Consider the following 23,048-nt stretch of genomic DNA (forward strand, 5'->3'; position numbering starts at 1 on the left):
TTTGGTGGGTGAAAGGGAGCAGAGTTTTGTTTGTTTAGTCGTTTAGTTGTGTCTGACTCTTCGTGACCCCCTGGACCAGAGCACGCCAGGCACTCCTCTCTTCCACTGCCTCCCGCAGTTTGGTCAAACTCATGCTGGTAGCTTCGAGAACACTGTCCCACCATCTCGTCCTCTGTCATCCCCTTCCCCTTGCGCCCTCCATCTTTCCCAACATCAGGGTCTTTTCCAGGGAGTCTTCTCTTCTCATGAGGTGGACAAAGTCTTGGAGCCTCAGCTTCACGATCTGTCTTCCCCTTAAGGAATAAATAATTTTTAAAATAGGAAATGGAATGAATGGAAGGGAGGGAGGGAGGCGGTGGCCAATTTTGCTGACCTTTTCTGAGGACCCAAGTCATCAGGCTGTTGCTGTTTGAACTCCCCATCTCCAGACAGGGCTGGGGAAAATTTGGCACATCCCGATTCTGAATAAAGCACCTTCCTGTGTCCCTATGAACGAAAACTGAACTGAAAGGACTCCCTTTGCTCCAATTGTTCATTCATTCGGAAACGAATCCATATTCCCCTGTGCGCCAGGAGATTGGGGAGAAGGAGGCCTTTGCCCTCCATCCCAGGCCGACAGCGGAGGTGTGAAATAATAAGGAACCTTTTCTTTGCTTCAAGCCTGGGGGTGTGACAGGTGAGTATCTGTAATAGAATTTTAAGGTCATATATATAATAAATCTTCATAAATATACCACCGTCTGGAGCGGCACAGGAAGACCTCCTGAAACCATTTTGACTCCCAAGCTGACCAAATGTGTCTCTGCAAGGAGGGAGCACGGTTAAGGGAACCTACATTGTCACAGGAATTAAGTAATCACCATTTCAAATGGAATGGGCAGACTACCAGGAAAGGCAATCAGATAAGGCATTATCAGAATCCCTGCCAGACGGGAAAAACAACAACACTCAAATTTCTGTTGTAGACCGCCTTTTCTGCGATGTAGGTATGATGTTTGTGGGGGGTGGTCTTAGGTTATACCCCTTCTGTGGTGTATGTATGATGTATGGAGGGGTGGTCTTGAGCTCCAGGACAGGGAATTAAAAATGTCTATATAAGGGCTTCCACACTGTTGTTCTGGGTTCCTCCTCCTTTCCTGCGGGTGAGGAGATCTTCCCTGTTGCAACAGATCAATAAAGATCAGGCTTACGAGCTGCTTTGCTTCTCAATATTCTCTGGTTGGTCTCTGTTATTTTCTCCTACCAATAGGGAACCCACGTAAGGACTCTATAAGAGCTCTTGTGTCCCCCATAAGGGAATAAGGGCAGATTTTGTTTACAGCACACCACGGCTGGGCTTTATCCTCGGCAAGACTGCCATGGCGGCTTAGCATGCCGGTGGAGGAGTGCACTACTGTCCTCGTGTCAGGACGTCTGGGAGAAACCGTGCAATTAGCCCAGCTTGAATGGGCTGGTGAGATTGTCTTAGATTAGGAGGCTGAGCTGGCGTGGAGAACACATCTGGGATGCGCAGAGGAGCTGTGGGTGGCTCTTTGCGAAACAAGTGGCTGGGGTGGGCTTGCTCTGAAAGGCTGAGCATCTCCCAGTGAGAAAAAGGTCACAGCATTCCCACTGTTATAAGAAAATAGGCTTCCTTTCCCTTATGGGGTATTCTGGAGCCCGTCCTTAAGTGGATTCCCTACACTGTTGACCTTTAAAGCCCTAAACGGCCTCAGAACGATGGGGCTGGAGACCCTCCTTCAGGTATACTGGGTCGAGGCCGTTTAGGGCTTTAAAGGTCAGCACCAACACTTTGAATTGTGCTTGGAAACGCACTGGGAGCTGATGTAGGTCTTTCAAGATCGGTGTTACGTGGTCTCGGCGGCCGCTCCCGGTCACCAGTTTAGTTGCCGCATTCTGGATTAATTGCAGTTTCCAGGACACCTTCAAAGGTAGCCCCACGTAGAGCGCATTGCAGTAGTCCGAGCAGGAGATAACTAGAGCATGCACCACTCTGGCGAGACAGTCTGCGGGCAGGTAGGGTCTCAGCCTGCATACCAGATGGAGCTGATAAGCAGCTGCCCTGTACACAGAATTGACCTGTGCCTCCATGGACAGCTGTGAGTCCAAAATGACTCCCAGGCTGCGCACCTGGGCACAGTTCAGGGGCACAGTTACCCCATTCAGGACCAGTGAGTCCCCCACACCTGCCCACCTCCTGTCCCCCAAAAACAGTATGAGGGACCTGGGCGTGTTCTGCCTGGAGAAAAGGAGACTGAGAGGAGATAGGATCTTCAACTATCTCTGGGGCTGTCACATGGAAGAGGGAACAAGCTTGTTTTCTCCTGCCCTGGAGGGCAGGACTCGAACCAGTGGCTTCAAGTTACAAGAAAGGAGATTCTGACTGGACGTAAGGAAAGACTTTCTGTCTGAAAGAGCTGTTTGACAGTAGAAGTGGTGGACTCTCCTCCCTTGGAGGTTCAGAGCTGGAGAGGGGAGCACAAGATGTGTTGGAAGAGGCAGGCCAGGCAAGTGAAGGGCTGGGTGTTTCCCCAGCCTCTCCTGCACCACTGTCTCCCGGAACCAGCGGCGGACTGAAAAGGGATGAGCAAAGGGAGCTCCATGCAGGCATAGTCTCTGGCTGCATGAGCACAGCCCCTTAGCGGGAGGTACATAGAGTTAACTATCTGCAGTGCCCATTTCACCCAGCCAGCCAGCCACCAGCTGGTGTCATCTGAAGGCTGCTAGGGTGGGGTTAAATCCTATGTCGGCTGTGCATCCCTGTTTCCAACAGCTAATGAATGGGGTTAAATCCTGCTCAGTCTGGCAGGATCATTAGCAAAACAACAACAAACCTATGATTACGTGAAACATATTCAAAAAACACATAAGATGTAATCGGCTGTACTTTTGAATAAATAAGGTGTACTATTTATCGTATCAAATGTAGATTTCAACGGAAGTCTTATAAAATTCAACGGAAAAAGCAGAAGACCGAGTGGATCAGTTCATTCTATATTCCATTCATGCATAAGGTCCATACATGTATAAATATAATAAATATTTATTATACAGTCTGGCGGGATTGCATAGAAACAGGTACAGTGAAGGGGCCTGTCTGGTCTCAATTGGCGGGGAGTTCCAAAGTTTAGGTGCCGCCACACTAAAAGATTGAGCGCTCACAAATGCAGAATGGCACCTGTCACGGAGTATGCCTGTCAGCAGATCACACCCTTCAAAGCTGGAGTTAACCCTTTATTGGCTCTTCACAGACTTGGCTGAGTTTCCTGCCTAATAAAACTGCTGCCACATTTTGCAAAGCTAAGCAGGGTCCAGGTTCAAATTGGATGGGGGACTTGAGTGTTGCGATACCTACATTGCATCGGGGTTGGACCAGCAGGCGCAATCAGCAACAAGTCTCTTGTAAGTGCGGCAGGGGATGCAGTGAAACAAATTCACTTTGAAAAGATGCTCGACTTTAATCATGAAAGAAATTCAAGGCAGGTGGACTCATACAGTGATAGGCGTGCAGACGATCGTGGGGTCTTTCGACTCTCCATTATTTGGATGATTTCCTGCGGCAGATTGCACGGGCACAGAAAAAGTGCTCGCCTGACATTTGCTCTGCCTGCTATTCCATGCATATCCTTCCCAGCTGAGACAGTGCTGTTGAACCCGATCTGGCTTTCGCTGCTGGCAACGAATCCTGCAAAACCATCAGCAGTCACTTCTTGCCATCCACTTTATTGCTTCAGGAAGAGCAGCTTTTGCTGTGACTTTTCCTTCTAGGCAGCCCCAGTCCACCTCCCAAGACTGCTGCTACTCAGCCCGTAGGAGGCTACTCGGTCTAGTTTAGAGAAAAGGCACGCGTACAAGCTGGCAGGATGATAAGAAAGCGGATGGGGAAACGTTTCCCTCCCTCTCGTTCTGCCCAGACACTGAGGTCCAGCGCCGAGGGCCTTCTGGCGGTTCCCTCCTTGCGAGAAGTCAAGTTACAGGGAACCAGGCAGAGGGCCTTCTTGGTAGTAGCGGCCCCCTGTGGAACGCCCTCCCACCAGATGTCAAAGAGAAAAATAACTACCAAAATTTTAGAAGATATCTGAAGGCAGCCCTGTTTAGGGAAGCTTTTAATGTTTAATAGGTTATTGTATTTTAGTGTTTTGTTGGAAGCTGCCTGGAGTGGCTGGGGAAACCCAGCCAGATGGGTGGGGTATAAATAATAAATAAATTATTATTATTATTATTATTATTATTATTATTATTATTAAATGCCAATGAACATCCAGTGGAGGCAACTGCTGGAGGATTATGGTCAGAAAAAGGAAAGTACTAACTTCCACAGTTAACTTGTGGAACTCCCTCCCACAGGAAGCTGTGATAGCAACCAGCTTGGATGCATTTAAAAGGGGATCAGACAAATGCATGGAGGAGAGGATGGGATGGATCTAGACACAGGGGAAAAACCACTATAAATAAGTCAGAAATTAAATTATAACAAAAGGGGGGGAAATCTGTATGGAAAATCGTGTTTTAAAATTTCCTGCTCTCTGGCACCATCTGGTGTTGCATGTTTATAGCGCATTCAAATCGCTGTTTCTTCACTAACGTAGCTGAGTCCCTAGATGCGGCAAAGAAATTTGTTTTCAGGCCTCACAATGGCGTGTTTAATTGCAGGGATCTCTGGTTTATTTATTTGAAGCTAAAGTCAGGCTGAGCAGGCAGCAGCCCACTGTTTTGCAGCTCAGAATCACCGTCCCCTAAGTGCTTTTCCATTCGCAGACGGAACCATGCAGGGTAGGGGTCAGCAAACTTTTTCAGCAGGGGGCCACTCCACTGTCCCTCAGACCTTGTGGGGGGCCGGACTATATTTTGGGAACAAAAATGATGCAAGAGCACCACGAGCCCCGGTGGCTGCTTACCTGTGTTTTGCGAGCGGCAGGGGCTGGTGGCGGCGGAACGAGGAGCGGCGCGCAAAAGTGCTCCGGAGAGGGGCTGCTTAAAATGGCGGCCACTCGAGAGCTGCTGCTGCTGCTGGCACCAACAAAGCCCAGCCCCCTTCCTCCTCTAGGCAGGGCGGGGAGAAGCCAGGAGGAGGGAGGGAGAGAGGAGGTGCGTCACCGCCATGGGAGGGAGAGGGAAAGAACGTGCGCACTGGCGATCCACGCAGCGATTCCCGGACCTTCCGCGGGCTGGATCCAGCAGGCAATTGGGCCTGATCCGGCCTGTGGGCCTTAGTTTGCCAATCCATGATCTAGGGCTTACCTTTGTCTTGCGAGCGGCAGGAGCTGGTGGCGGCGGGACGAGGAGCGGCGTGCGAAAGTGCTCCAGAGAGGAGCTGCTTAAAATGGTGGTCGCTCGAGCGCTGCTGCTGCTGGCACTAAAAAAGCCCATGCATGGAGGAGATGGATGTTGATGGCTGTTGGTATTATGGCTACGCTTTGCCCTTCACCGTCGGAGGTTTCTGAATTCCAGTTCCTGGAAACCACAGGAGGGAAGATGGCTCCTGTGTTCGAATCCTACTTGCGAGATTCCCATTGAGGCATCTGGTTGGCCGTTATGAGAGCAGGACGCTGGAGGGGCCATTGGCATAAGGCAGCTTTTGCTATTTCTCTGTCTCCAGGTTCTCTCTCTCCTTCCCGTCGCATCCTTCCTTCCCTTCTTCCCTCGTTCATCCCCGTCCTCCTGGCAGGATCAGGCCCACCTGGGCAGCTCCTGCTTGGCAGCTCAGCATCCTGCCCACGTGTTTTAATTAACGGCAAGCCAAGCCGGTCAGGGCGCCTTGGCAGGCGGCTTCCTGGGAGATGGATGAGCGTTCCAGATAATATGATTCTGCTTATTTTTAGGCTCAACCGAAGCGTAGAAGTAGGTCATTCACAAATTAGAAAACAGCAAAGCTTACCTTTTAGGTAGAGAGGGGGCACCAGGTAATTCTCACCCCGGGGGCTTTGCCTGGGCCTACCCTTTTGCCTCTTCCACCCAAAAGAGGGACGAACCTGAGACGTTTTTCATATCGGAAATCCAAATGGCACCTTCACCCTAGGTCAGGGTTGCCATATTTTGAAGAGCAAAAAAGAGAACACATTTGCCAGCGCCTGGGGTGGGAGGGAAGGGGTGTGGGAGCAGGCGCACGCTACAATGTCCCTTCAAAATGTACAAAAACTTGGCAATGGTCATTATTGGCACATGATGATGATGATGATGATGATGATGATGGCATTACCTGCTAAGGGCAGTACCTGTGGCAGGAGACACTTCATGCCCCTTCCAGGCTAGTTATTTATTTATTTATACATACATACATACATACATACATACCCTGCCCATCTGGCTGGATTTCCCCAGCCACTCTGGTCGTCTTCCAACAGAATATTAAAAACACAATAAAACATCAAACATTAAAAACTTCCCTAAACAGGGCTGCCTTCAGATGTCTTCTAAAAGTCAGATAGTTGTTTATTTCCTTGACATCGGATGGGAGGGTGTTCCACAGGGCGGTGCCACTACCGAGAAGGCCCTCTGTCTGGTTCCCTGCAACCTCACATCTCACAGGGAGGGAACCGCCAGAAGGCCCTCAGAGCTGGACTTCAGTTTCTGGGCTGAATGATGGGGGTGGAGACATTCCACCCCAATCAATCAAGCAAGCAAGCAAGCAAGCAAGCAATAATTTTCACTCGCCTTGCTAAATCCTAAATATAAATCATCCTCCTGCTAATTCCCATGAAACACAGTTCACGCTCTCCAGTGCTTCTTAGTTTGGCTATGCTTCTATTTTCATCAACGCAGAATCCACCTGCCAAAGGATGCCATTTTTGAGGAATCTAAAGAACACCTGAGTTGTGGGAAAGGGTGGATCAGACGCAATTTGACGCTCACCTGCTTCTATGGAGTTGTTCATCTCTTTCCCCCTTCCCATTTCTTCGTTGCAGGAGTTCCACTGACCCCGTGGGCCATGAGGTTATCTGGGCACTGGGAGCAGGCTGTCGAGACATCATCTCCTTACAGGTGGCGCCGTTGCACCCTTGGTAAGAATGCCGGAGCATGCAATTACCCTCGCTCCTTTGCTGGTATTTTCCTCTCTTTCCTCTGAACTTTTTTTTAAAAAAAACTTTTATTTTGCTTTAAACAGGTACATATAAATATAGATATATATTTCCTCAATGCGCACACACACACACACACACACACACACACACGCATGGAAATATCAACACCAGCAGGGCAATTTTCATGGACGAAATTGTGTGTGCAGGGAGGGTTCCAGCACTGCGGCAGCAGTCAGACTCTCTCACACACACTCCGTGGCTGATGTGAAACTTTTCAAAAACACCTCTCAGAGTGCAACTGGGAGGGCTCTAGACACAGGGGGAAAACCACTATAAATAAGTCGGAAATCAGATTATAACAAAAGGGGAAAAAATCTCTATGGAAAATCGTGTTTTAAAATTTCCTGCTCTCTGGCACCATCTGGTGTTGCATGTTCATAGCGCATTCAAATCACTGTTACTTCACTAACATAGCTGAGTCCCTAGATGTGGGAAAGAAATTTGTTTTCAGGTCTTGCAATGGCATGCTCTGTGGTTTATTTATTTTAAGCTAAAGTCAGGCTGAGCAGGCAGTGGCCCCTTCTCCTCCCACCGTTTTGCAGCTCAGAATCGCCCTCCCCTAAGAGCTTCTCCATTTGCAGACAGAAACATGTAGGGCAGGGGTCAGCAAACTTTTTCAGCAGGGGGCAGCTCCACTGTCCCTTAGACTTTGTGGAGGCCGGACTATATTTTGGGAGCAAAAATGATGCAAGAGCACCACGAACCCCTGGTGGCTGATTACCTGTGTCTTGCGAGCAGCAGGGGCTGGTGGTGGCAGGGCGATGAGCGGCGCACAAAAGGGCTCCGGAGAGGGGTTGCTTAAAATGGCGGCCGCTCAAGCGCTGCTGCTGCTGCCGCTGGGGCAAACAAGGCCCAGCCCCCTTCCTCCTCTAAGTAACCAAACCAACCAACCCCTGTGTTGCAAAGAGAACGTCAGCAATGTTTAGGCAACACGATGACTATATACATAAGTAATAGACAATCTTTATAGAATTCCTTCAAACCATAAGAAGTACAAAATGAAATCTTTAGCCTTAAAGTCTCTGAAAATCTTTAAATGAAGCGAGGGACCAGACTTTGTACCATGAAAGACAAGCTGTGAAGCTTTGTGTATTCAGCAAATATGATGTCCAACACTGAACAGTGATTCCGGATATTGACTACTGTTTCGTAGAATTCTTCATCAGCTTGGTGGGAGGATATAGAATTGCTTCATAAGCCCATCTTATTTTGAATGAATGTATGTAAATGAATATATCAAATGCTGTGGAACAGTGCTCATGGAATAATGTAGTCAATGCTGTAGTCACAGCATTTACATACATTCATTCGATATAAGATGGGCTTATGAAGCAATTCTATATCCTCCCACCACGCCGACGAAGAATTCTACGAAACAGTAGTCAATATCCGGAATCACTGTTCAGTGTTGGACATCATATTTGCTGAATACACAAAGCTTCACAGCTTGCCCTTCCTCCTCTAGGCAGGGCGGGGAGAAGCCAGGAGGAGGGAGGGAGGGAGGAGGCGCCGGCGCCGCTACCGTATGAGGGAGAGGGAAAGAACATTCGCACTGGCGATCCACGCGGCGATTCCCGGACCGTCCGTGGGCTGGATCCAGAAGGCAATTGGGCCTGGTCCGGCCCTGGGTCTTAGTTTGCCGGCCCATGATGTAGGGTCAACAATGGAGACAACAGGTCTTCTATAAGTAAGTAAAATACAGTCATACCTCATGTTACATTTGCTTCAGGTTGAACGTTTTCAGGTTGCGTCCCGCGGCGACCCGGAAGTACCGGAAAGGGTTACTTCCGGGTTTTGCTGCACGCGCAGAAGTGGCGAATCGCAGAGACGCGGGTTGTGTTCTGCTCATGTTGCAAACGGGCCTCCGGAACGGATCCCGTTCGCAACCAGAGGTACCACTGTAGATATATTTCACCGCAAGGGTGAGAATTAACTTGGTATCTCCGCTGTCAGAGGCGAGAAATGCCCCTGATTACCAGGAGCTGGGAACCACAACACAGGAGCAAAAAAAAATAATGGAAGTAAAACTTTGCCTTGTCCCTGCACATCGCCGCTAGAAGCAGCGCTGGCTTCCAGAAGTACATATGGGGATGTGGCGGGGTCGGAATTGGAGACTGCAAAAGTGCGAGGCAGGGAGGGAGCTCAGAGGGGGTGGGGCATGAGTGAGAGGGGGCGTGGTCTTTTTCGAGGTTGTGTCCCAATTTCCCTCCCTCGGGCGCAAGAGGGTCTGTGCCACCTCCCCCCTGGGAAACCCAAAGTTTGGTGCTTTATCGGAGCAGAAGGCAATCAGGTGTTTTGTGGACTGCTGTTTGTTCCAATTTATCACCAAAGAATTGGTTTCCCCGGGGGGGGGGGAGTGTTGACAAGCTCCACATCACCTTTTAAACACCCGTCGAAGACGCTCCTTTCCCAACAAGCCTTTTAAGTGGAGATCTGTATCCATACGGGACTTGAAATTGTCCTTACATACGAAATGTATTTTTAATATGCAAGCTGTCCTTAATTGCTTGCGCGGACGGAATGGTTTTGACGCATGGCGTTGTTGTTGTTTTTATTGCTGATGTCTCCACTGCAAAATTGCTTCAAGATCTTTAATGGGAAGTGGTTCCTGGATGGGGTTTAGGACGAACAAAGCTGCTCTGGTGTCGTTGTTGTGTTTTAGTTGCGATTTCTGGCTTTGCAGGGGGCTGAACTAGATGGCCCCTGGGGTCCCTTACAGCTCCGCGCTTCCACAAGGGTAAAGAACGGAGAGGCAGCAACGGAATGATATGTGACAAAAAGAGAGAAGTGCGTCTCAAGACCAGTGCCAGTTTGGGATTTATTTTTTATTGTTATGCAAAGGGGGGAAATCCAGCACAATCCGAGATATGAATTTGTATCCACTGCCTTTAGTTCTCTTCCTCCGACGTGCGATAAAACAAGTTTCTAAAAATGCCTTCTCTCTTTGCTTGTTACTCATGGGGGCTGGGAAACAACTGGAGCTAAATTACATCTATTTTCACTGCACAGAACTCCCATAAGCCAAGGCAGATGACACATTCTTCTCCTAAATTGTGCCTGTTAATGACATTATGCAAATTGGAATGCTTTGATCAGCTTCTCATCTGCATTTTCTTCTTCTTCTTCTTCTCCTTCTTCTTTTTTTTTCCCTTCCAAAAAATAAAAAATTCCCTTCCAGCCAGCAACCAACCCGCTTCAGTAACCGCTGCCTGCAGATGATTGGGCGGTGTTGGCCACATTTGAGGGCACTGGGCGTCGGTGGAGCAGGCTGCGGAGTGCAAGGATTGGCTTCCTTAGGTAAATCTAGCCTCAGGCTCTCCGTCTGTGAAATGGGCTTCTAGGGGGCAGAAAGCCGGGGGCAGAACAGCGAACGTTTTGCATTCTGGGAATGCAGTGGTGAATGCAAGAGGGTGTGTTTGCTTTCTTTCAGGCATGACCACCAGAATATGAAGCCAAAATGAGAAAAGATATAAGGAGGACTAGATATTATTTGTTGATTATATGAAAAATTACTACAAGCAGGCAATTAGCATAGCTGGATGGTCATATTTTCAGCTGTGTAAGTTAGAACGAGAGTTAACGGGAGAAGCAGAGAAAGATTGGGGAAACTAAGAAAACGCGAGAGGAAGTGGAAGATAAAAGGAACCATGGATTGAGAGCAAGGGAAGTCTGTCAATGGCTGGTTTTTCTCCTTGTGTTAAAATGTATTAGAATAATTTTTAAAAAACCATTAAACGATGTGTTTGCATGAGGACTTTAACAATAACAAGGGCGGTTCGCCTGGTGCCTAAATTATACATCTTTAGGCACCAGGTGAAAACGTTCCTTTTAAACCAGGCCTTTGGCTGATAAATATTCTAGGTAAAGGTAAAGGACCCCTGACAGTTAAGTCCAGTCGTGGACGACTCTGGGGTTGCAGCGCACATCTCGCTTTATTGGCCGAGAGAGCCGGCGTACAGCTTCCGGGTCATGTGGCCAGCATGACTAAGCCGCTTCTGGCGAACGAGAGCAGTGCACGGAAAAGCCGTTTACCTTCCCGGCGGAGCAGTACCTATTTATCTACTTGTACTTTGACGTGCTTTCGAACTGCTAGGTTGGCAGGAGCTGGGACCGAGCAACGGGAGCTCACCCCTTCGCGGGGATTCGAACCGCCAACCTTCTGATTGCCAAGCCCTAGGCTCTGTGGTTTAACCCACAGCGCCACCCGTGTCCCCATCTATATCTATATCTATCTCTCTATCTGTCTATATCATCTATCTATTATCTATCTATCCATCTATCTATATCATCTATCTATCTATCTATCTATCTATCTATCTATCTATCTATCATCTATCTATCTATATCTTCCATCTATCTGACTGTCTATCTATCTATCTATCTTCCATCTATCTGTCTATCTATCCGTCTATCTATCTATCTATCTATCTATCTATCTATCTATCTAATATATAGAATATAATGGTCATGCAATTCCTGGCTGATCCCCAAACATCTGTCTTTCTCCTCAGCCCGGAACTGCATGCGGCTGCAAGTGTTGGAGCTGGACCACGTGACGGAGGTGAACCAGGAAGTGGCGGCCGAGGTGTGTCGGGAAGGCCTGAAGGGGCTGGAGATGCTGGTCTTGACATCCACCCCGGTCACACCCAAAGCCTTGCTGCATTTCAACAGTGAGTGGGAAACCACCAACCCCCCAAAAAAGCGAAGCTACCGGGCAGGTGGGCTGCAGGAGGGTTCGTGCCACGTTCCTGGACCTAGGATGGCACCTAGGAAGCGGGGGAGACAGCCAGCAAATGATGGGATGGGATGTCTGGAAGGTTCTGGTCCAGTTGGCCATGGTGAGAAGGGGATGTTGGACCAAATGGACCTGATCCTGCAAGACCTTCATATGTTGGGGCTTAGTGATAAGATCCCTGGAAACCCAACTGGCCGGTCATTGTTGGGGCAGCAAAGGTTCTCCTGTCTTTTTTGGGGTGGCTGGAAGAGACTCAGAAGAACTGTCTCTACCGTGAGGACATATCAGTTTTGTAGTGGCTTAGCTGTCATGGCTTCCTCCAAACTTTTTTTTTGGGGGGGCACCAGGAAACAGGGAATTATGTTCACATGTGGTGGGGGTATAAATATGTACAAATTTTTAGGCAAAGGGCATTTAAGGAGACAACAGAAATCACTGGGTTAAAGCTGACCGAAAGTACAAAGATAGCATTATTCTGAATTTCCAATGGAGTGGAATGTCCGCAGGCTATGAAGGACCCGCTTGCAAATTTATTGTCAGCTGCACAAATTATTGTAGCTAGGAAGTGGAAGGGACAGGCAGAATATAAGATGGAAGAATGGTATAAAGAGGTGTGGGATATAGCTAGTAATTATAAAGTAACACGTGCCATTAAGGCAAGATAGGGAATATGCAGGAGAATTGATTTTGAGGAGATATGGATGGTGTTTGTAGAATTTGTGCTGTTAAAATGGAAAGGGGTCAAACCATCGCAAGAGGTGTTGAAATTTTGGGATGTTGGATAGTTGCAATGGAATGGTCTCGGTGGTGGGGTGCACATTTTTATTCTTATTTATTTACGATTATTACTTTTCCAAAAAAATAAAAAAATTTAAAAAGAGAATTAAAGGCACTTTCATTTTGGAAAAAACCTTTTTTGGGGGTGGTATTCATGGGTGCGCTGCTGAGGGTCCCAATCTGCATCGGGGCCCACGCATCTCCTTTGCATTTTTGAGAAGTTATCCACACAGTTCCTTAACTCAGATGGCTTTAAGAGAGGATGAGACAAATGCATGGAGGATGAGGAGATCGAGTGGCGATGAGCCATGATAGCTACGTTCTGACTCCATTTTTGGAAGCCTCTCAGTACCAGGAGCTGGTTTTGTGGGGAAATCTCCCACCATGGAAAATGGCAGGCAGGGCCAGCGGCATTGCGCTCAGATGCGGCTTGTGGGCTTCCCAAATGGGGCATCTGCTGGCCACCGCAAGAGGAGGGCACTGGACTAGGAGGGCCATTAGCAGTGTGACTTTTCCAGAAAAAGAGGTGCCAGAATTCACTAGGAACGCCTCCCTTGTTCTCTTATATAGGGGCAATGGCGCCCACCTGAAAGGAGCCAGAATAGAGTTCCATTGAGTTCAAGCCGGGGGGAGCCCTGGCCATTAGCCTGGCTTTTTTTTATTTTATCACAGAGGTTGCCAACATGGCACCCGTGGGTGCCAGTGTGCCAGCCAGTATGGCCAGTATGGCACCCACAAAGTATCTCAGTATTTTGTTGGAAGCTGCCCAAAGTGGCTGGGGAAGCCCAGCCAGATGGGCGGGGTATAAATAATAAATTATTATTCTTGTTCTTCTTCTTCTTCTTATTATTATTATTATTATCAGTAGAATCCCCTCAAAAATCCAGAGTGTATGGTACTATTTGCTCTTCTTCCTTATTTTGGGTTATGCCACACACACACCTTGGCAACCATTTTGTGTTATGCCACACACTCCATGGCAGCCATTTTGTATTATGCCACACACACCCTTTGGCAGCCATTGGTATTATGCCACACATACACCCCATGGCAACCATTTTGTGTTATGCCACACACTCCATGGCAGCCATTTTGTATTATGCCACACACACCCTTTGGCAGCCATTGGTATTATGCCACACATACACCCCATGGCAGCCATTTTGCACTATGCCACACACCCCCCTTGGCAACCATTTATATTATGCCACACACCCAATGGCAGCCATTTGTATTATGCCGCACACCCCGTGGCAACCATTTTGTGTTATGCTACACACTCCATGGCAGCCATTTTGTATTATGCCACACACCCCATGGCAGCCATTTTGTTCTATGCCACAAACCTCACGGCAGCCATTTTGTGTTATGTCACACACACCATGGCAGCCATTTTTTTATTTGTACCCATAGCACTAACTCAAAATAAAAAATGGTCCTATTGACACCCCCCCCAAAAGGCCTTGCAACCCCAGATCTTATGTCTATTTCGGCTGCTGACTCTGGATATGTGGGAAAGAAGAAAAATCTACTTTCCTCACACACCTTTTCTCCCATCAAGAGGTACAAAGCTTCAGAGAAGCTCAGGTTTTCTTTTCAGTTAAGACTTGGCTGTGAAGGAACAAGTGCCAAATAGAGTATTTATAGAGAATTTCGCTGTTAAAAATAGCAGAGGTTGGCTTTCTGCCAGAGCTGCTTCGTTACAGATATCCAGGAAGTTTGCTAGGCGACATACCCTACTGTTTTTTACACAAATAATCAATTAGCATCGCTGCCCAACAATTAATGACCTTTTAGTTGTTTGACCTGCTTGTGTTAATTAGGAAAAATAAAATGCAGTGCGAATGTTACCAGACCTCAATAAGCCTATTATTTTTGTTTTATTTCACGTGGGAATTTATAACCATTGTCAGAAGGAATGTCCACCAATAACATGACTTTCCTTCTCTTTTCCCTAGGAAAGAGCCAAAGCACATGCAAAATTTAGCAAGCACCCCCTTAACTCTGAGCCCCACTGATTAAATCTACTAATTTGGGGATCTATTAATTGATCTACTTTGTGGATTTATCTGCTAATTGAAAGCTCACGGCCCGATTTATTAAATTAAAAGTAGAGGAGGCACGGTTAGAGATATGAGCGGCTCAAGCAAACTTTGCCTCTCGCACAGCCGTATCAGCTGCTGCTAGCAATTTTCCAAAATAGTGATTACTAGCTCATATCGCAGATGATTATTAGCATTTAATTTAGCAGAATTCTGGCAGCTGGTACCCACAATTAATGACGTAGGTGATGCTTTAAATGGATTTACGCAGAGGGCTTTCCCTCTAGTTTTTTCAGAGGTGGAGGGAAGAACAACCAAGGATGTTCCTTTAAATAATAAGGGTGCTGGAGTTGTAGCAAATGTCCCGGTCTTCTTTGGGTTGTTGTTTTTTGTACAGTCATGAGGACTAGAACCCTGACCTTTCATGATCATACAAAGTGGAGATCATCAGGGTTCAAGGTGAAATAGCAGCTTCTCTCCTGCAGGGGTCACCAGTGTGGTACAACAACACCCTTAAGGTCAGGGGTCCCCAAACTAAGGCCTGCGGGACTCGTTTATCCGGCCCGCGGCAACCCCCACCGCCCGCTCTTACCGGTGCTGCGCTGCACAGCTACCCACTTCCAGGTCGGAGGAGCACCGGAAATAGCTTGTGCACCGGAAATAGCTTCCTGACAGTAAGAGCTGTTTGACAGTGGAATTGTCAGTGGCTGCCAAGGAGTGTGGTGGAGTCTCCTTCTTTGGAGGTCTTTAAGCAGAGGCTTGACAACCATATGTCAGGAGTGCTCTGATGGTGTTTCCTGCTTGGCAGGGGGTTGGACTCGATGGCCCTTGTGGTCTCTTCCAATTCTAGGATTCTATGATTCTATTATTCTACATGCACAAGCGTTATTTGTGCACGCGCAAGCATTATTTGTGCATGTGCAAGCGTTATTTGCACATGCGCAAGCGTTATTTCCGGTGCACATCTGGGTCAGAGGAGGCCCGTGCACATGCGCACAAGCTATTTCTGGTGCTCCTCCGACCTGGAAGTGTGCCGGAAATAGCATGTGTGCATGCATATGGGCATGCGTTGCCCCACCCTCTGGCCCGCGGTGTGATCAGCATCAGCGCTGGAGACACGGCCCGAGGCACAGTACGTTTGCTGACCCCTGCTTAAGGTCTCCCCCTGGTAGCCATGAAGTCCCCCCGCTTCCCCCCCTTGGGGAGTGCCTTTTTCTTCACATCTTATGTGTGTTTTTCCCCAAAAAAGAAGAGGAAATCTCCCAACCCAGATTTCATGCTGAAGACATTTTTCTTTCCTTAAAGGTGTTTGCCGGAACCTGAAGTCCATCGTGGTGCAGGTTGGGATCTCGGACTACTTTAAGGAACCAAACAGTTCTGAGGCCAGGAAGATGTTTGAGGAAATGGTGACCAAACTCCAGGTAATGAGTTTCCCACATGGTCTAATCCTTATTAGTCTTGTTCTGCTTCTCTTCCTTTTTAGCAATGGGCTTGCTTGAAGTGGCAAGAGCTCATCCTCAAAGATCCCAGGTTCAGTCTTTTTATACAGTGCTTTTTTCTGGGAAGGACACAGGAGTACGCATACCCCTAAACATTTTATGAATCTTTGTACTTTTGTCCATTTACTGTATTTATTTACTGTGTGTATATATATATATATATATATATATATACATAATTTTTATTAAATTTTCTGTTTTACAGTTTAAAATACAGTGGACCCTCTGGATACGAATTAAATTCATTCCAGAGGTCCGTGCTTAACCTGAAAAGTCCGTAACTGCAGGCGCCGCTTCTGTGCACATGCGCAGCAAAACCCAGAAGTATACACTTCTGGGTTTGCCGCATTCGCAACACAAAAGTTACGTATCCAGAGCGGTATGTAACTCGAGGGTCCAGCAATGACTTCCCTTCTTCTCTTTCCATGGTTCATTATTCATATCTTAAATCCCTGCATATTTTACACAAACTAAACCATTCAGTATTCCATTATTACATCCATCAAAACTTATTTACACTGCTGAATTTATCTTAATAATGCCAACGTTTTCAAGTGTACACAATTCTGCCCCCATATATTATGGTGTTACCATAAAGCACCAATGCTGCAGCAAGCAAAGGCTCTAGCAGCTCAGCCAGCTGCTTGTGGCTGGAAAGCCAGACAGGATGTTTGTGACTGTTGCCATGGGAACAAAGGGGCAGTCCATTCTGTACTGAGCACCGGATGTTAGCTCAGTGTGTGTGTGTGTCATATGACCCGTACTGGATGTACTTGGGAGGAGTTTCTTCTTGCTGTTGTTGAGTGCAGACATGATTCTCTGTACTGATGTAAGAGGCAGAAATAAATGATGTAAATAGTTTTCTGTCTGCTTCTTTCCCCTCCCTGGGGACACCAAAGGGGAGAGAGGAAGAACGGTGTGTTCCTCTCATACATCTGAGAAGAATCGCCGGACCTCGCCTGCTTATCAGCAGAGTGAAGACGCGGGGAGGTCGACAGGAATATCTGCCGGTGCCTACGCTGTGGCACATTCCTCTGACCCAGGCAGAATTCCAACAGTGGCAGCCTTCGGATGGTTGCGATTCATCGGACATCTGCATGAGAGGCTGGTGGATTGTCCTCCTCTGCTCCAAGGAGGAAGAGAAGCGTCTGAAAGAAGCCAGAGGCTCCACAGACAGCTGATGGAAAGAAGAGGTGTTTTCCAGAGCAACAAGGTTCAAGGTATGCTGCATTTCGGGCTAAAAGAGTGAACGCAGGAAGATTAATTCCCTGGTTCACGGAGCTGCGTTTCAAAGAAAACAAGAGCTCCGGAGAAGAGGCCTGCAGCTTGAAGGCTGAAGCCTGCATTCCACAAATTTTTGTGGTAGATAAGATGTCCTATTGAAATGCATTGTTGCTAGGTAACGGTCCTGGAAAGTTACTGGCAAAGGGGCTGGACTCTGAGTGTGAGCCTGGGAAAGCGAAACAAAATCAGAGAATGTTTTGGCTACAAGGTTTACGAGCTCTTGGAAGGGACTTTTCAATAGCAGCCTGAGTTTAGCTGCCAGGTGCAAAGAGCGTAAACAATTTGCAGTTTGCTGCGTGAGAAAGGAAAAAACAACTGTTGGATTTTACAGTTTGTTTGACATTGTGAGCTGGAGGCTTGGCTTCAAGATGGATGCCAAGAAAGGGGGAGGTTTGCCTTGCCCACCTCCCTTAACCAATGACAATTATTCATCTTGGTCTGTAAAGATGAAGGCCCTGCTGCAGAATCAGAGGCTTTTTGATGTAATTGAAAACCCCATCCCTGCAGCACCAACCAGAGGTTGGGAGTCACAGAATGTAAGGGCCAGGACTGCTATAATTCTGTGTGTCTCAGATGATCAGTTGGTGCATGTTCAGCATTTAGAAAATGCGAAAGAGGTATGGGACACGCTGCGTACAACGCATCAGAGAGATGCTGGTTCTTCAGCGTTGCTGTATTTTGAAAAATTGACCAATCTGAGACTTGCGCCTGATGGAGATGTTCAAGCGCACCTGACAGAAATGAAGTTTCTGCGTCAACAGATGGTGGAACGCAATTTTCGTCTTCAGGAGGAAGTGTTTTGCTTCATGATGATAAACAGCCTTAGCCGCACCTACAAGGTTGTTGCCAGTCAGCTTGGTTCCCTACCGGCCGCGCAGCTGACCGCGGAGAGAGTTTGTGCTGTGGTCCTGAATGAACACGACAGACTTGCTGCACTGGAAGAAAAAGACAGGGGGAGGGAAGAACAGAGTTCTAATTCCCCCACTGCTGGTGCTACTGGAGAGCATGGTGTAGCATTGAGTGCTGTCCGATGCTACTATTGTGGACAGACTGGGCATCTACAGCGAAACTGTAAGAAGCCGCGCCAGTCAAGAGGAGCAAAGAGCAGCTCTACGAAGCCTCAGGCGTCAGGCAAAAGCCGTACCAAGTGCCAGGTGAAACCTGCAAAGGCTATGATGGCGAAAGGAACCACGCCAGATGTTGGGAACGCATTCATAATCGACACGGGCTGTACAAAACATTTGTGCCCGCACAGAGGACTGTTTTCGACGTTGAAGAAGCAAAGCTTCACTGTGAAACAGGCCAACGGTCAGGAGTTGGAAGCGACTGGAATTGGGACTGTGTATCTTGAGAGTCTGAACTTGACTATAAGTGATGTTTACCTGGTTCCAGAACTGAGATTTAATCTGCTGAGCGTGTCGCAGATTGCAAAGAAAGGACTGAAACTGTCCTATGATGCTAAAAGCTGCAAGATCTACAAAGATGGAGAACTGTTTCTTACTGCCAAAGAGAAAGATGGACTGTATTTGTTGACTTTTGATCAAAGTGATTACATGAAATGTAATTCTTCTGTTTCTAACGAAATCTCTCTTGCAGGCGTGACCAGTGTGAGCACCAAGACCAAGAAGGTCGACAGAGCATTTCAGCGGGTGTATGCTGATGTGATTGGTCCTCTAGAACCATCTAGAGGCAGTGCAAAGTATTACCTTTTGTGTGTGGATTGTTTCACTAATTATTCTTGGGTTTATATGATGGAGAAACCGCAAGAAACTTTAGAAAAGTTTCAGGAGTTTTGTGACAAGGTTAAAATTATGCATGATGCTAACATTGATTGTCTTTTCACAGATGAGAAGCAAGTTTTTCTGTTACAGAAGTTTCAGAAGTTCCTGGATGGAAAAGGGATAGACCACAAAGTGGCTGTTTCGCAAGAAGCGTGGAACAGGGGGGGTCTGTGTAAAAGTGAACAAAGAATTGCAAAAGGGGATGAATGCGCAATTGCTGAGTTCACATTTGCCACATGAATATTGGGCCGAATCGCTAGCGTCCTATCTTCATGTGTGGTTGAGAAAAGTCTCAACAGAGTTGGGATGTTCTCCTTTTGAGAAGCTGTTCAATAGAAAACCTTCTGTTGCCTATTTTAAGGTTTTCGGGTCTCATGTGAGAACAGAAGCTCCAGGTGGTGTAAAGAATGCCAGAGGCATTTTTGTGGGTTATGAAAAAGGTCTCTACAGAGTAATTTTGTCTGAATCTGGTCAGGTGATTCTCACAAAGTTCCCAGAGAGTGCTCCTGAACAGGAGAGGTTGATTGTTCACGCATTTCCCACAGAGGATTCTGATGATGATGAGTTTGATCTTATTGAGTTCAGTAGTACTGATGATGACAGCGATAGCTCAGACAGCTCAGTTGTCACAGTCATTGAGAGGAAATCTCACATAATGACTAGACCCTCAGAAGAGGAGGATGAACCATTGATTAAGCTTAGTACTGGTTCTCCAGAGAGTCCAAAGGTTGAACCAGTGAGCACAGAGGATCAGAACCTCTTACGTAGGTCTGAGAGAGCAACGAAGGGTGTACCACCCAAGAGGTATTCAAAGGAGTTTGCTAAGCTTGCATATGTTGCTATTGTAAACGACCAAGGTCAGATTGAAGCTGTGTCTGAGTCAGAGACAAAGGCACAACAGAGAGTTGTTAACCGAGGTAATGCGAAGTCACACAACCAGAGAGGTACATTGGTTAAACCAGTGGCGGGTAGTTCCAAGGGTGGAACTGAAACAACAGGGGAATGTTATAAATATAACAACTGTTTGTTTTCTTCTCTGGATGACGCTTTGCTCGCAGCACACATTGATACTTTAGGGGGAGTATGTTACCATAAAGCACCAATGCTGCAGCAAGCAAAGGCTCTAGCAGCTCAGCCAGCTGCTTGTGGCTGGAAAGCCAGACAGGATGTTTGTGACTGTTGCCATGGGAACAAAGGGGCAGTCCATTCTGTACTGAGCACCGGATGTTAGCTCAGTGTGTGTGTGTGTGTGTCATATGACCCGTACTGGATGTACTTGGGAGGAGTTTCTTCTTGCTGTTGTTGAGTGCAGACATGATTCTCTGTACTGATGTAAGAGGCAGAAATAAATGATGTAAATAGTTTTCTGTCTGCTTCTTTCCCCTCCCTGGGGACACCAAAGGGGAGAGAGGAAGAACGGTGTGTTCCTCTCATACATCTGAGAAGAATCGCCGGACCTCGCCTGCTTATCAGCAGAGTGAAGACGCGGGGAGGTCGACAGGAATATCTGCCGGTGCCTACGCTGTGGCACATTCCTCTGACCCAGGCAGAATTCCAACATATATATATATATATATATATATATATATACATAATTTTTATTAAATTTTCTGTTTTACAGTTTAAAATACAGTGGACCCTCTGGATACGAATTAAATTCATTCCAGAGGTCCGTGCTTAACCTGAAAAGTCCGTAACTGCAGGCGCCGCTTCTGTGCACATGCGCAGCAAAACCCAGAAGTATACACTTCTGGGTTTGCCGCATTCGCAACACAAAAGTTACGTATCCAGAGCGGTATGTAACTCGAGGGTCCAGCAATGACTTCCCTTCTTCTCTTTCCATGGTTCATTATTCATATCTTAAATCCCTGCATATTTTACACAAACTAAACCATTCAGTATTCCATTATTACATCCATCAAAACTTATTTACACTGCTGAATTTATCTTAATAATGCCAACGTTTTCAAGTGTACACAATTCTGCCCCCATATATTCATTAAACATTTTACTATCTTCATGAAACGTATGTTCTTCTTGTTCTCTTATTCTGTATGTTAAGTCAGCAAGCTGCGCATATTCTGTCATCTTAAGCTGCCATTCTTCTTTGGTTGGGACCTCGCTCATTTTCCATTTAGGGACTAACAAAACACTGGCCGCAGTAGTGGCATACATAAATAACCTTTTTGGACACTTGGGAATTTCTGTCTGGATTATCTGCAACAGAAAGGACTCTGGTTTTGGGGAGGGGGAAGTACTTTTAAGCATTTTTTTCAGTCTTCAGCTGGCAAAACCTGGAGTGCCACTGCCAGTCAGTGAAGGCAATGCTGAATAAATGACAAGCAGAGCCACCCCATGACTGGCTGTAGGTAAGAATGCAGGCAACTGAGGACTGACTTAGGCAGGCTGAGATTAGAGGGCCAGTCTCATTCACCCAAATCAGGGGTGTGGAACCTCTGGCCTGCAGGTCAGATTTGGCCCATAAAGCCTTTTTTTTTTTAACACTGGCCAGTCACTCCAATATAATGTGAACTTACCTGAGATCCTACTTCTTGGAAGAAAAACAATGACAAACCTAGACAGCATCTTAAAAAGCAGAGACATCACCTTGCCAACAAAGGTCCATATAGTTAAAGCCATGGTTTTCCCAGTAGTGATGTATGGAAGTGAGAGCTGGACCATAAAGAAGGCTGACCGCCGAAGAATTGATGCTTTTGAATTCTGGTGCTGGAGGAGACTCTTGAGAGTCCCATGGACTGCAAGAAGATCCAACCTATCCATTCTTAAGGAAATCAGCCCTGAGTGCTCACTGGAAGGACAGATCCTGAAGCTGAGGCTCCAATACTTTGGCCACCTCATGAGAAGAGAAGACTCCCTGGAAAAGACCCTGATGTTGGGAAAGATGGAGGGCACAAGGAGAAGGGGATGACAGAGGACAAGATGGTTGGACAGTGTTCTCGAAGCTACCAGCATGAGTTTGACCAAACTGCGGGAGGCAGTGGAAGACAGGAGTGCCTGGCGTGCTCTGGTCCATGGGGTCACGAAGAGTCGGACATGACTAAACGACTAAACAACAACAACAAGTCACTCCAATATAATGTACTTACCTGAGATCTGCTGCTGAAGGGTGGTATACGAATTTAATAAATCATAATTATAGCAGGTTATGTCAGTGGGTGCACAGGAGGGCAGAGATTGATTCTATCTAAGCTGCGAGTGCCAGTTCCCCTGTTTGCAAAAGGGCTTTCAAACAGCCCCCATTCTGCGCTTTGAAGTCCCGGTAGTCGGGGCGTCAAAGCGCCACATCACCTGCCACTGCTTTGGCACAGGGTGATTGACAGATGGGCAATCCTGCTCACCTGTCAAATTTGCCTCTCGCCCAGGTAGAGGATATAAGGATCTGACCCGCCCGGCCAGAAAACGTTCCCTCTCTTTGGCCCAAACATTTAGAATTTATTGGAACTCCACGGCGTTTGTATAGAAAAGAACTGTCTTGTCGGAGACGTAATAAGGATAATATTTCTTTGAAACACCTGTTTTTACAATGACCTATACTTATTACGTTTTGGGAGAAAGTAGTGGATTATATAAATATGACTGTGTGGAAAATAAAATAAAATTTCCAGAGGATAATATTCTTTTGAGCTACATACCTATGACATGGAATTTGAGAACTGAGGAAAGTAACTGGATTCTTCCTACCCTTACTATGGCCAAAAGACTTATATTGCTGCATTGGAAAGATAAATTGATGCCTCCATTTAATCAATGGATTGAAAACATGATTGCACTTACCACTTATGAGTGGATTGCTTATAGATGTAGAGTTTGCGGGGGGAAATATAATG

The 23,048-nt window shown here is 46.9% G+C and overlaps 1 protein-coding gene and 1 long non-coding RNA gene across 6 annotated transcripts in view; one reads left to right on the plus strand and one right to left on the minus strand.

Annotated features, from left to right (window-relative positions):
- FBXO41 (F-box protein 41) overlaps positions 1 to 23,048 on the plus strand; it is a 74,445-nt gene that overhangs the window by 43,929 nt on the left and 7,468 nt on the right. For all 3 annotated transcript variants that reach the window (XR_013990463.1, XM_081020776.1, XM_081020777.1), the window contains exons 9-12: positions 6,906 to 7,001; positions 10,261 to 10,379; positions 11,594 to 11,752; positions 15,942 to 16,057. Coding sequence is in view for 2 of the 3 variants with exons in the window: in XM_081020776.1 (XP_080876902.1) it covers positions 6,906 to 7,001; positions 10,261 to 10,379; positions 11,594 to 11,752; positions 15,942 to 16,057 (490 nt within the window). In the remaining variant the exon portion in view is untranslated. The remainder of the gene's footprint in view (positions 1 to 6,905; positions 7,002 to 10,260; positions 10,380 to 11,593; positions 11,753 to 15,941; positions 16,058 to 23,048) is intronic.
- Positions 3,439 to 6,091, minus strand: LOC308485579. 3 transcript variants are annotated; one of them, XR_013990627.1, is made up of 3 exons: positions 5,879 to 6,091; positions 4,899 to 5,454; positions 3,439 to 3,826 (listed from the first exon to the last, which is right to left on the minus strand). It is a non-coding gene; the product is annotated as an uncharacterized lncRNA (long non-coding RNA). The 3 variants fall into 3 exon arrangements; XR_013990628.1 differs by lacking the exon at positions 5,879 to 6,091 and having other exon boundaries at positions 3,439 to 3,685; positions 4,899 to 5,580; XR_013990629.1 differs by lacking the exon at positions 5,879 to 6,091 and having other exon boundaries at positions 4,899 to 5,580.

This window comes from Podarcis pityusensis (assembly GCF_964106645.2).
Source record: "Podarcis pityusensis genome assembly, chromosome: 9".
Lineage (NCBI taxonomy): Eukaryota > Metazoa > Chordata > Lepidosauria > Squamata > Lacertidae > Podarcis > Podarcis pityusensis.